At 41.9% G+C, this 13,793-nt stretch overlaps 1 protein-coding gene across 12 annotated transcripts in view; it reads right to left on the bottom strand.

The window, feature by feature from the left end:
• HNRNPM (heterogeneous nuclear ribonucleoprotein M) overlaps window positions 1-13,793 on the bottom strand; it is a 39,076-nt gene that overhangs the window by 9,401 nt on the left and 15,882 nt on the right. For 2 of the 12 annotated variants that reach the window (XM_049708715.1, XM_049708720.1), the window contains exons 1-9: window positions 12,257-13,166; window positions 11,102-11,140; window positions 10,949-10,984; window positions 10,133-10,286; window positions 9,217-9,266; window positions 8,274-8,334; window positions 5,599-5,700; window positions 4,292-4,336; window positions 3,761-3,838 (exon numbers count right to left, since the gene is read on the bottom strand). In XM_049708715.1, the coding sequence (XP_049564672.1) occupies window positions 3,761-3,838; window positions 4,292-4,336; window positions 5,599-5,700; window positions 8,274-8,334; window positions 9,217-9,266; window positions 10,133-10,286; window positions 10,949-10,984; window positions 11,102-11,140; window positions 12,257-12,334 (643 nt within the window). In that variant the 5' untranslated portion in view covers window positions 12,335-13,166. Of the gene's footprint in view, window positions 1-3,760; window positions 3,839-4,291; window positions 4,337-5,598; window positions 5,701-8,273; window positions 8,335-9,216; window positions 9,267-10,132; window positions 10,287-10,948; window positions 11,141-12,256; window positions 13,170-13,344; window positions 13,398-13,793 lie in introns of those variants that run through there. The other 10 variants (XM_049708712.1, XM_049708719.1, XM_049708722.1 and 7 more) reach the window with 9 other exon arrangements.

Here is a 13,793-nt window from a genome sequence, read left to right as displayed (position 1 = left end):
AATGGATACACCAAGCACCCAGTACTGCAGTAACTGGTGTGGGGAGGCTGCAGTGCATGAGGCATCAAAGGTAGGCTGCAGGAGAGCCTGCCTATGTTACAGCAGCAGCAGGTACCACTTCTGGGGCACCTCCCACATGCCCTGCCCTGCCCAGGGCTTTATATGTGCTATTATTTCATGGAATCCTCACAACCAGACTGTACACCTACATTACCCTCCATCACCACTGCCCCTTTACAAAGAAACTGAGGCTCAAATGACAGCATCTTGACCAAGGTCACATGCCTGGTAAGGAGTGAGGCAAAGGCTGGAACCTAACTCCAATACAAAAACCCATGTTCCAATCACAAGCACAGCCATGAGAACAGAGAAAGACGCCTGTGTGCAAACAACATGACTTCTCTACTGACAACTGGAGTGGTTTCATCTACATAATGGGGTTTGGTAACTTCATTATTTTTTTCTATGCTGATTGCAGTAGTATTTGTTGTTTTTCAGTGTCTTTTTTTTTAAACAAATTTATTAATTTACTTATTTATTTTTGGCTGTGTTGGGTCTTCGTTGCTGCGCATGGGCTTTCTCTAGTTGCGGCGAGCGGGGGCTACTCTGTTGCGGTGTGCGGGCTCAGTAGTTGTGGCGCACGGGCTTAGTTGCTCCGCGGCATGTGAGATCTTCCCGGACCAGGGCTCGAACCCGTGTCCCCTGCACTGGCAGGCGGATTCTTAACCGCTGCGCCACCAGGGAAGTCCCACAATGTCTTTTAAAAACAAAGGTCTTCGGACTTCCCTGGTGGCGCAGCGGTCAAGAATCCGCCTGCCAGTGCAGGGGACACGGGTTCGAGCCCTGGTCCGGGAAGATCTCACATGCCGCGGAGCAACTAAGCCCGTGCGCCACAACTACTGAGCCTGCGCTCTAGAGCCCGCAAACCACCACTACTAAGCCCACGAGCCACAACTACTGAAGCCTGCGCACCTAGAGCCCATGCTCTGCAATGAGAAGCCTGCGCACCGCAACGAAGAGCAGCCCCCACCCGCCGCAACTAGAGAAACCCCGTGCGCAGCAACGAACATCCAACGCAGCCAAAATTAAATAAATAAATTTATTTAAAAACAACAACAAGGTCTTAGCTTCTGTGGGGGAAAAGCCCCGCCACAGCTGTCACCTGTTTGAGAAACCCTTTCATGACTCCTGTCACTGGCTACTTCTTTCCTTGTATATTCATCTAAAGCAAGACTTAAAATGTGCATCACACTTTGTCTCCTTTCCATACCGAGAGGTCCCTGGAAAACCCAGTTAATTAATCTTGCTCCTTAGAAATATCAGGTATACATGTGCTACATAATGGACATCTTTTACTGCACAACTACAAAATATGCAGCTGGAGCCCCTATACTTTGAAAGAAGTAAATGAGTCTATTACAAACGTGGAAGCGGACTAGCATTATGAATTAATAAGAAGATGCAGCAGATGACAATGGTGGACTTTACATTCATAGCTTGAATCCACCCAACTGAATCCCATAGGTTGGTGGCATGCTATCTGCTGGAAATATATCTAACTTGTGCGAGCCTGTATATGCAGAACAGAAATCCCAGAGTGGCACCGTAATGGATGGGGGCTCTCCTGCACTCCTTTAATCCTTACCGTAAGCCCGTGAAGAAGACACCCCCCACACACATTAGGAAGTCACATGCAGGCAGTAATGTGTTGGCAAAGGCCTCAGAATTTATCTTCCCAACTGTCAACAGAGTGTAGAGTACAGGGAACCAACCCTGTACGAACTCCAATGTACTCCCCACCGACACAAAAAAGAGAGCAAGAGAGACAGAGAAAGAATTTTCATTGTCAAATATTGCATCAAACCAGTCATCATTTAATATTTGATGATCTTTCAATTTAAAATTTTTGTACCCGTTCTATAAAGATTTGACCTCTACTGGTTGGTTGACTAGCCCTGAGAATCTGATTTCTAATCAGTCTAATGTTGTCAGCACCTGTGACTATAATGTGATGCATCATGATAATCAACTAAACATTAAGTTAAATCTGAAACATCCCTATCAACTTTTTCCCAGTGATCAAAACCTTCCTTGGACGCAGCACCCAAGGGCTCTAGAGCCAATTCCACCCAAATCTCAAAACAGCTCCAGGGCAAGGAAGGCCCTGTTCTCTGCTGTAGAGGATGGAGAAGGAGGACTCTGAGTATCTATCTGTATCAGAGAGCAACTAATAAGCACACAGCGTAAGAACACATCTTCCACTGTGGCTCTTCAGGACAATCAGCACTCTGAACCTTGAATCACCAGGCTCAGAAGAGTGACTGCTGCATTCCACCTGCCAGATTACCAAAGACTTTGTCCCCGTGGCTCAGCACAGTTCCTACCCTCGTTTCCATCTACTTCTAAGTCGCATCACTAAATTCCTCAGAGCAGCAACCCAAATCTCCTTTCTAATGGCTCATCTGTTCTGAGCAAACACTTTATTAAGCCAGACCTCTCCAACTCTCACTTTTTATTAAAAACTCCATGCACACATGAGCTAAAGGCAAGCCTGAAAGCACACTGGAAACACAGACCTTTGTCCCTTCATTCCTTATTAATGGTAAGAACCTTCCTGAATCTCTTCATCATCATCTAGAACAAGGCACTCCATGAAGAAGGGCAGCTTATTCATCAGGAATGTCACTCTTTGCAGTTTGACAGTTAATATCTATCCTAGTAAGGTTCTTGCTTGCTCTGTACCATCTTCACATGATATGTTACTACAGACCAGCAAAGAAACATTTAAACCCAAGTCCTTATGTGTATAACTGAGTCACTTTGCTGTACAGGAGAAATTAATGCAGCATTGTAAATCAACTATACTTCAATTTAAAAAGGAAAAAACAAAAGAAACCCCAAGTCCTTAGTAACTTCCCATTCCAGAAAAGTCTGTGTATAAAAGCAGCAGCATTCCCACAGGTGTGGGTCAGAGTCCACCCACACCCAGAGGATTTAGAAAGACAGATTTTCATAACAGCAAGTTTCTCCTGGCATTTTACAGCCCTGCTGGTGGGCGGGGGCGGGGGCGGGGGGCGGGGGGTGACGCCTGAAGGCAATTCTAAAAGGCAGAATCTCAGTGTGATTAAGAGCCAAGCTCTGGAGCCAGACAGCCGGGGTCCATATCCCACCATTACTAGCCATCGGACCTTAGGCAAGTCACTGTGGGCCTCAGTTTCCAATGAAATGGGGATAACAGTACCTACACGTCATGCGGTTCTTGCGAGGACTAAATGAAATAACACAGTGTTACTACTACAAGTGATATAATTATATTTCGGTTATTAAGTTGGGAGGGCTGGAAGAGTTAAATAATAGTATGCCAAATTTTGCATTATATAAATGCTAAATTAAACAAATGCCTCTGCTCACAATTTGGAGACATCAGAGCAGATGGTCAAGAACTCACCCAGTCCAGCACTCCAGGGGAGACAAGTGCTGGAGGCAACAGGAAAGCTTTAAAGTTTTATTGGACAATTATTGGGAAGATCTGAAACACAGAAAACCTCAAGAATTAAGTAACTAAGAGAATTAACACTTCCCTGCCACTAAGTCTAGCTTCTGGAATACAAACTATTTAAGGCAATTCAAAGATATCAGATTCAGTACAGAAGTGGAAGCGAGAAATCACTTATTAAAAATGGGTCTGCTGCCTAAAGGTCACCTGAGAGCCAACAGCCAACAAAGGTAGGTATAAGCAGGAAGGAAACACAAATCTTACCGTTTATTCTGCCCATGTTCATCCCAGATCCAAATCGACCCATGTTTTCCATACCACCACCAAAGGGTCCCTCCATGCCTGAAAGAGACATTCGCATTTTAGCACCAGCCTAACAAGACTCAGACTGAACAAGCAAAGAAAAATGTTTTTACAAGTTTCACCTACGGCACTGTCTGCCAAAAACTCACTTAAGGGCTTTGGGAGAAAAAAGGCTAGTGCCTTTACTTAAAAATCACTATCTTCAAAAGGCTGATCTGATCCAACCCCCTCAATGAAGAGACAAGCAAAGAAGGCCCAGAGAGATGGAGTGATTTGCCCAAGGTCACAGAGCTAGTTAGTGAGAAAGCCAGAACCAAAGGCCAAGACACCCACTAGAAGGATCAACAGGTAAAAGTTATTTCTAGACTCAAACTTTTTGGAAACCTAAGTGAGAATTTCATGCAGGGCTTAAGAGAAAAGGAAGGGGGCAAAAAAAGAGGGAAAACCATACCTAAAAGTAATTACATTTGTACTTCATTTTAAATTTCTTACCTCCCATTTTATTTATTCCAAATCCTATGCCTTCCATTCCCATTCCTTAAAAAGAAAAAGTCAATGCAAACTAAAATTATGTCAAAGCAGTAAAGTTTGAACTTAAAAAGCACAAGAAATTCCACACCAGCAAATGAGCAAAAATATCCCTGACTACAAATATATTTTAATTGCCAAGTGCAAAAAATGGGGTGGGGGCTCTTCCATTTCAACTGTCAAACTAGTACATTCCAGGAAAACTATTTAAGCCTTTAACAAAATAATCACCATGTGACTCAAAATTTTATAGTGTCCACATAGTTTCATTAAATGCCCAAGGTAGACAGTTTTAAACATGAAATATAAATATCAGGTACAGACTACGGAACAGAAGTAGATTTAAAACTCCCTTTTAAAGGTAAAACGCTCTAAATAAAAAGCAGTTCCTCAAAACGCTGAGGCTTCCCTCCCCGCCACCCGCAGCCTTTCCTCTGAGGTATCAGGGGATGTGGTGTTCAGACTGGCCACCCAAGGTGATGGGCCAAGACGTTTTGGTCAGTCCCAGAGTTTAATCTGGGAGGGAGTCAAAGGATATGCAGAACTGACAGTAGTACGGTAGAGGGCATCCATCTTGCAATTCAAAGAATTTCAAGAAAGACATAGGCCTGAGGTTATAAAAATGAAATATTTTAAAATGATATACGAATACTTCGTTGCATGAAAACGAAAATGCTAAAAAGTGAAGTTCAAAGTTTATTCTACATGCCAAAGCTTTTATTCATTAGCTATTTTTCTTCTTAAACAAAGACAACACTGTGCATCATTCGTCCTTGTGGCCTATGACAGCTATGCGGTCATGCAATGAGGCCCTCCATACCTTTCTGCATCCACCAACGCCCCTACCTCTAGAAGCCATGTCAACACCAGGTGAGAACCCAAGGGGGTCTGGGTAATAGACTGTGGCAGTGCTGTGGTCCCAGGATCAGGAGACCTACAGTTTCTGTCACTAACTGATAGTGTGACCTTGAGCAAGACCAACCCTCTGGCTTGCCTCCTTTTACCAAAAGGTTTAACTGAGTACCTCAGCTCAGGTCTCGTGAGGATAAAATGCAAGCATAATAGCTTTAGAAAAGAACACTCAACTTGGTAAAAATACAAAATACTGTTTTTATCAAAATGCATCAAAGATAAATAAGGAGGGAATTAATTTTGTCCCAATTAAAGCCTCATTCCATTTGAACTACTCAATGTCCAATTATCCCAATAGTTAACTTTAATAACTTTAACTTCCCCAAAAATCCCCAGTCGAGGTACACCGTATTTCTCACCTGCGGGTCCTATGTTGCCCATTCCAATGCCTTTATTCAAATGATTGGCGTCAATAGGCTGCCCTCCTGGTCCTAACCCCATGCCAATACCACCAAGTCCATCTGAAAGGAGAAGAGAAAGTCAGAGTATTGATTCCACTTACTCAGGAAACCATGACTCTCAAAGCCAAAAAGAGCCTTGGTTTACCGTGTAGCTGTTATGCTTATCCCACCGCCCACCTCCACCAGCAAACCCAGGGTCTAATCCATGAGTCAACAAGGGCGCATTTAGGAGCTCTCCCTTTTAAGGCATAAGCTCTTATACAACTTTACGGATTAGAGTGTGAGGTATGTATAAAACAAGGGCACCACGTGCCACAACTACTGAAGCCCATGCGCCGAAAGCCTGTGCTCTGCAACAAGAGAAGCCACTGCATGAGAAACCCACTCGCCGCAACTAGAGAAAGCCCACGAACAGCAACAATGACCCAACGTAGCCAAAAATAAATAAAGGAAAAATAAATTTTAAAAAATTAAATTAAATTTAAAAAATAAAACAAGGGCAACTAAAAATCAGTTCACGTGAAAACTACAGAGTAGAACCATGAACAGCCCACTCAACGAGAATTGTGAACACCGATTTGTTTCCCTAAATCGTGAACTGAGAAATGTTTAAAATCAAAACAGGCAACTGGAGACATCAGGTGGCAAGCGGTACACATATGCCCAACCCACACCTCTCAACCTGCAGACCCAAAGGACTTTTCTCACGATAAACAATGTCATAAACCAGCCAATTAACACACTGGGCATACACTATTCTGACTCCGCTGCAGGCAGTTTTAACAACAATGAAGCTAGTGTATTCAAAGAACATATCTTCTACCCAGAAAGCTTCCTAAGGCGTGCATTGTACCCAAACCACCTTCAACTCCCTGTTCCACAAACAGGGAGCAGCCAACAAGGCCTGACAGCCTAAGACACTTACAGTGCTCTGGGTCACCATGGGTCGGAGGCTTAAACCAAGACCAGGTGAGATTTCTGAAACGGGAACAAAGTTCACTAAAACAACCTGACACTGGTTCCCAAATATTTAATCTGATTAAAATCCCTGTTCTTAAATTGCATAGAAACAGCAGCAAGAGCTCACCAAGGTTACTTACTCCCCAAAGCACTGAAGACTTTGAAGTCAACCCTCTGAAATGTGCTGGGGAGACCAAAAGCCACAGATAATGGGCTCCGTGGAGCCCAGTGTGCCAGACGAGGCTGCCAAGCAGCCCTCACCCCCCTCCTCCAGGCCCAAAGTCAACAAGAGCCATCGCCCTGTTCCTGGGTAATTACTGCAAGTGATCACACTGACTATGACAAGGAAATGGGGTCCTTAACTTTCAACAGATAAGCCATCTCCTATTCTTGAAACCACAGACCTCCGCTCAAATCTGCCTCTATGATGCTTCTACAATCCTAAAGTGCGAAGAAGAGTTAGTGTTCTAGTCTAGGCTCCCATTCAGTTCAATCTCCCACAGCTGAACCACAGCTCCAGACAGGAGGGACTGGCCAGCCCTCCAAACAGCTCCACCCCAGCAGCCTCAGCGGGGGAAGTCCTCCCTAGCACAGCACAAGCAGATTTTGCCCTTACCCACCACCCAGTCTTCCTTCTACAGATTAGCCCTGCCCGCACCGCAGATTCCCCAACCCTCATGCTACAGCAGGCCCTCACCCCCACTCCCTGGGCTGTCTGTGCTCAGGCTCTGCTGCTCTCTGTGGGCCTGCCAGAGGGAGTGCCTAGGACTTCACTACTGTGCGCTGTTTCCACCCACGCGGTGACGAACCAACCAACAAGCCTTCCCTGTCCCAGGATAGATTTTCACCTGCATGTTGCAAATAACACTATGTAAAACTTCTGGTTGCTGTACTTCACACACCATAAAATTCGCCCATTTAAGTGTGCAGTTCAGTGATTTTTAGTATATTCAGAGTTATACAACCATTACCACTATCCAATTCCAGAACATTTTCATCACCCCCAAAAGAAATCCCATCCCCATAAGCAGTCACTCTCCACTCACCCCTTTCCCCAGCCCCTGGCAACCACAATCCACCTGTTGTGGACTCGCCTATTCTAGACATTTCTCAGAGATGGAATCAAGGTTCATCCATTCTGTAGCATGTATCAGTACTTCACTCCTTTTTACGGCTGAGTACTATTCCACTGTGTGGATTTATCACATTTTATTTACCCATTCATCAGCTGGAATCATGCTGCCATGAACATCTGTGCACAAATTTCTGTGTGGATGTTAAGTTTTTAGCTCTCTTGTAGTATACCTAGGAGTGGAATTGCTGGGCCACATGGTAATAACCAATCTCTTTTGAACCAAAGTGCAACCTGGCTTTAATTCCCTTTGCAGTTTGTTTCTTCCCAACTACAGCCTCTACATCCTGAGTAGCCTGCCTCACACCACAGTGTAATCCTAACAATCCTTCCTAAGTTGTGAATCTCTCTACTCATTTTTTCACCCAGAAAAATCTACAGGGCAAACAAACAAACAACCTTCTTGAATGTTTTACTCAAGAATGGTCAAGATAACTGACACGGCACAAGAATGACATGGCACAAGTTCAAAGGTAATTGCAGTTTTCTGGTTAGAATAAATCAAATTCAAAATTTTAGCCATAATAACTGAGACACTTACGGGGAAGTTGTTGTGGACGCTCAGGAGGGAAAAAATCTCCCTTTGGTAAGGCCCTCTCATCCTGAAAGAGAAAATGAATAAATCTCAGTATTCCCTGCAGTACTGTTAGCAACAGCAAAAGATGGAAACCATTTCTATCAACAGAGGACGGGTTAGATGCATTACGATACACCCATGCCACAGAATAACATGCAAGTATAAAAAGAATATGTGAGAGTTAGTTGCTACCTTTTATGTACAGGGGGAAAGATTTAAAAAATATACATTCATATCACTGTGGGGGATGGATGGAACCTGGGCATAAAGTAAGAACAAGACTCCCACACTGAATTTTTCATGCTTTTTGACTTTTGAAGCATGTGAAGCAATTATCTATTCAAAAAACTAAACTGAATGTTTAAAGGAACTAAAAAATTCCTTTAGAGCTCCTTTTATGTCCTTCCTGATTTGGAACCCTAACTAACTAGACTGCCCTCAGCACGTTCTGGTCATGCTTGTATTAATACTGTTATCTTTGGCATCTTGGGCACAGCCATAGCTGGGCTAATGTTTATACTGAAACGCTTCAACAGAACTTTAAAGGCTTTCTGAATCAGATTTAATTATGTTCACAATAGATATGATGCTAATTAAACGTACTGCAATACTCTGAAAACTGGCAACCTATATATATAAAACCATTCTGTGAAACTGATCACTTGCTCAAGCAGGATATGCAAGTGACCTCCTGACCATGCCAGTAACTGTGCAAAGGAAAAACTATCTGAGGAGGTGCATGAGCAAAAAGTTATTTCTGTCATAAATTTGCTCAATGTGCTGTACCCTTTAACTTGGACTGATCCATAAAGAAAGTACAGTGGCTATGTGTATGTATACTCTTAATAAACCCATGTTTTTGCTAAACTTATCTGAGTATATTAAAGGAAAGATCCTATTAACTTACCATTTTCACGTGCATTGGTCTGTCAAATAGCAGTTGGCCATTAAACATAGCTGATATTTACAATTAAGGCTATTTCCTGCAATTCTAGAAACATGCACAGCATAACAGAAATACCTAAGAGAAAAATACTCCAACTGCTGCTACCAGTCCCTCTAAGTGGTGAATTTATGAGCAATTTTGATTCCTGTTTATACTTTCAAGTATTTATTCCTACAGTAAGCATTAAAGGGACAATAAATAACACTCAAGGGGAAAAAAAGGAAACCTCAGCTTACTCCTTAGGTGTGGCGCGCCATTCATAAAACCTTACACTTCTCACCAAACCATCCTCCTCTTAAATTAAGCACTGACATCAGTTTTCTGTGTGTGTCCAATAAGCCAGGTGTTCTACCATTTTTTGGAGTACCATGTTTTCCGGGTAATACACTGAGTGACAATCGTGCCTGAGTTTACTGACAGTGTTCATGTGTGGTATTCTCCCTGTGACTACAAAGATGTAACTCGGGTGAGTAGGGTGAGCAGCCTAGGGTCAGAGAGAAGTGCTTCTTCCAGAATGTCAATCCACTGAAGAGATAGGGCCCTATAAGGGCTTACATATGAAATAACACTGAATTTCTCTCCAGTGGCACATTCTTTGGACTTCTCCCTTCAAACCAGTCTCCTCTAAAAAGAGACAATGGAAAAGACCACTCATGGATATGTGCCTGTTTTCTAACCATCTCTTCTATCTACATAAGTACAATACTATGTAGATACTTTGTATTCCCTTAGTAATATCCATAGTAACGTATTCTCTCGAGTCACATAGGAAATACTAATACACAAAATCACCACTTCCCCACACAAACCTGTCTTACTAATACAACATTTAGGCTAAACTAAATTCACCAGGAGTTGAATTCCGATCAAAGGATACATATAGCTTGCACAGCTTCAATGGACTGTTCAAAAGTAACAGTGCCTATTCCACGACTTTTTCCATCTTTATCCTCAAGAATGTCTGCTCGGACCACCACACCAGCCATACTAAAAACTTCCTTCAGTTTCTTCCAGCCAACTTTATAATCCAGCTAACCAAGAGAAAGGAGAGGAAAATCTCATTGTAAACATTTTTACTACATGAATGTGACATGCTCTGGTTGGAAAACAAGCATTAGAAAATGTCACAAAAATAATGTCACAAAAATATGTCAGTATAATTTTTCAAACAGGATTACGAAAGTTTGCCTTCTACTACTTACTCTTTTCTCTGAAATAACAATTTAAGTCACCTCATACCTTTCAAGTTAATGCTTATTTTGTGAATACTAAAAAATGCTGTTCCCCAGATAAGGTTTACCATCATCCTCCCCAATCCACTTTCTTTTAAAAATACTTCCCTGTGCAAATGGCAAAGTATTACCATTCACCCAGACATTAACAGGAAGAGGGAAATGTCAATACACAATCTCTGCTCATACACTTTACCCTGCACCTACTTTTATACACACCAGCAAAACTCCATAAACATGGCCCCAAGAGGACCATGGTCAAGCCTGTGTGACTTATGACTGCAGTGGTCATTAGGGGACAAAGCCAAGCCCAAGGATGATTTTTTAAATAAATCAAGAAGATAACATAACCCTCTTTTAAGTTTTTCTTCTCAAATGTCAGAACTACTTTTATAACACATTGACAAGATTGTCTAAAGTAGAAAATCAAACTTTATGAAACAATGTTTCCATTTACTTACATTTGCTACAAATACTGTGCTTCCAAGTCTTCCAGCCTGTAATGCATGGATAATCTCATTTGGGATGTTAGGATTATTTAGGATACTGGGTGGGATATTAATCATTCCTGGGCCACCTGGTCCCATACCCATCCCACCAGTCGTAGCCATCACCTTTTGCATTGCTCTCCTGGCATGTTCACCATCAGGATCCTAAAACAAGCACAAAAGGGTTACATTTAACTGACCCAGTGACAATTAAAACCACGCTCCCACAGTAAGTGATACCCCCAAAACTTCAGAGATTGAGAGGTTGTTTGGAAACCATTTCTCAAAATCTGTAACAAAAAATTCAAATGAAGTAAAACTAAACCACCAGGCCAGGAACAATTCTAGCCAAAAGAATGAGGAAGAAAGAAAGGGTGTAGAATTTAGCTCTCAATTAACTAAGTAAAAAAACAAAAAAAGGGAGGGCGGGGGGATGACATGATTAAAACTTCCAGGTTGAAATAAGATCTTCAAGGGCTTGGTACAATTGAACCTCACTAACTCAAGGGGGTTTTATAATTTCTGCAAACCCAACTGGTGATTTTCCCAAAAGTTTGAAAACACAGCTCTAGACCACCAAGGTACTCCATCCTTCAAGTATTCAGGCATTTGACTCATGTGTAAAGTCTGGAAAGGTTTATGCATCTCTGGTGTTGACAATATTCTTAAACTCTTTGCTCTTCTGCGTGCTACCTTCACACAAGAGAACTTAAGCGCTACCATGCTTTCCTCTCTGAGCTCGCATATACTGATCTTCCTCCAAGAATAAGAGGTAAAAATAAGTCAAGGAAGGATTGAATTAACAAAAAGTCTCCCACTTCCCTACAGGGAGAGAAGATACCTGATTTGGATTAGCTATGAAAAAGGATTTAAACTCATTTTAAAAAAGAAAAAAGATGGGCAAAGAACAGGGTTCAGACTGAGTAAAACTGTAGATGTAGAATACCTTAAAACAAACAAACAAAAAAACAAACACACACAGTAAAAAAAAAAAACGATGGACTCAGTTTGACTGCCCCTGAGAAAACCAAGGCAGGCTGGCCTAATACAAATCAGAGATGTTAGGAAGGCAGTCAGCAGTGGCTCAAGATGTGCTCAGCCACTATCCCAAAGTGCTTACAGGAATGACTGCTGAAGCCTGTGACTGACCCTCCTCGTTAACGACAACAGGTTGTTCTGCTCCGTAAAATGTCATCAAGGACTATTCTGTCTTTTCCTAACTCGAAACAGGGACACTCGACAACTACAAATGGTATCCACCACGGTGTTTCATGAGCTTACTTCTTTGACTTTCAGTGGTCTTCCACTCAGACTATGCTTGTTTAGAACTTCAGCAGCTTTTTTCATGCTCTCTTCCATCTTGAATTCAACAACGCTATGAAGAGTCAAAAGGAAATAAGTGAAACCAGTCCTACAACTTAGAAGGCTCAAGTGCCAATAAGTAACTAGACAATACTTACGCACATCCCTTTGGAAGAAGCCACAGACAGTCAGAAGAGCAAAGGGAAAAAAAAGAAAAGAAAAAAAATAGTAAATTTCAATGACAGTTATAAATTAAAAATATGATTTATGTAACAGTTTTTAAATTAACCCTTCTAAGGGGAAGCTGACAGAAGTGTCTTGCCTAGCCTTCCTTATTAAGAGCTCAGCTCCTTGGTATCTCCTCTTCCTTCACATTACCAGCATTGCACTATAGCTGCTGAAGTTATAATGAGCAGACCTAAATTCAGGTTCTCCGAGAAATCACACAAACTTTAGATCTGCTTCTCTCTGTACTCAATCAATTCCTTATCATACTCCTCCTAAATCCATCCCTTCCATAAATTAAGCTCATCCTTTTGATTATTCTAAGCCATTCTATTGCACGACAGAAAATAGTTAATTTTCTCTTTAAACTAGGCCAATTTTAAACGTTCAAGTTTTAGTATTTGTTTTACAATTTACTGGCACAAAGGCAACTTTTCAGAATCTTTGGTTCACACAACTTTCAAATACAGCAAACAACCAAAAGTAACATTTTCTAGACAAGAACACACGTTTTACATTAATATACCACCGCTAAAATTCCATGCATAATTCACACACAGCCAATTCCTCTGTTAACAAAGAGACAATGCTGCTATTGGTCCCCAGTTATCCAAATTGGGCATCCAAACAGAATACCAAAAAGCTCTTTGCCCAGCCATTTGGAAAAGCGGGACTCCCGTTTGCAAATCCCCTCCCACCCCACTCAAATGTTTGGCAAAATCAAACATAGCTACTATAACATGAGCACTCACTGCCTTCCTGATTTCATTCGATTCCACGCCACCATACAGTTACATTTTTCATGTAGTAAATCCACAGAAGAAATTCTCTCAGACACTTACCCTTGACTTTCCTTCAGCGTCCATTAAGAGCTCCACGTATGTTACCTCACCAACTACAAATCAGTTTCCAGACGACACATAAACCAAGGGAGAAAAGCCAAGAAAACAATGGGAATTTAGAACAATCATCAGCAACCTTGTATGGAGCCTCTGCCTTATAAGAAAGCCCAGAAACACTCCATATTCTCTAAACCACCACACTAGGCATTACAGGTGTGCAGTAAAAGTAGGTGAAACTTGTTAACAATGTCCTTGATTTTCCTCCCACCTCAAACAAGCTATTTCCACAGATTTCCATATCAATTTCCCTGTCTGAAATACTCATTCATGACTAGAGGCAATCCAAATCTACAGGAAAGAAGTCTGCGTGATTCACTTTTTTGGGGAAAGAGGAAAACAATTTTACAAATACACTCTTAATATTGCAAGAAGGTGAACAGCACACAAAT

The sequence above is a fragment of the Orcinus orca genome, chromosome 3 (genome assembly GCF_937001465.1).
Source record: "Orcinus orca chromosome 3, mOrcOrc1.1, whole genome shotgun sequence".
Lineage (NCBI taxonomy): Eukaryota > Metazoa > Chordata > Mammalia > Artiodactyla > Delphinidae > Orcinus > Orcinus orca.
This window is presented reverse-complemented; position numbering and strand designations above follow the sequence as displayed.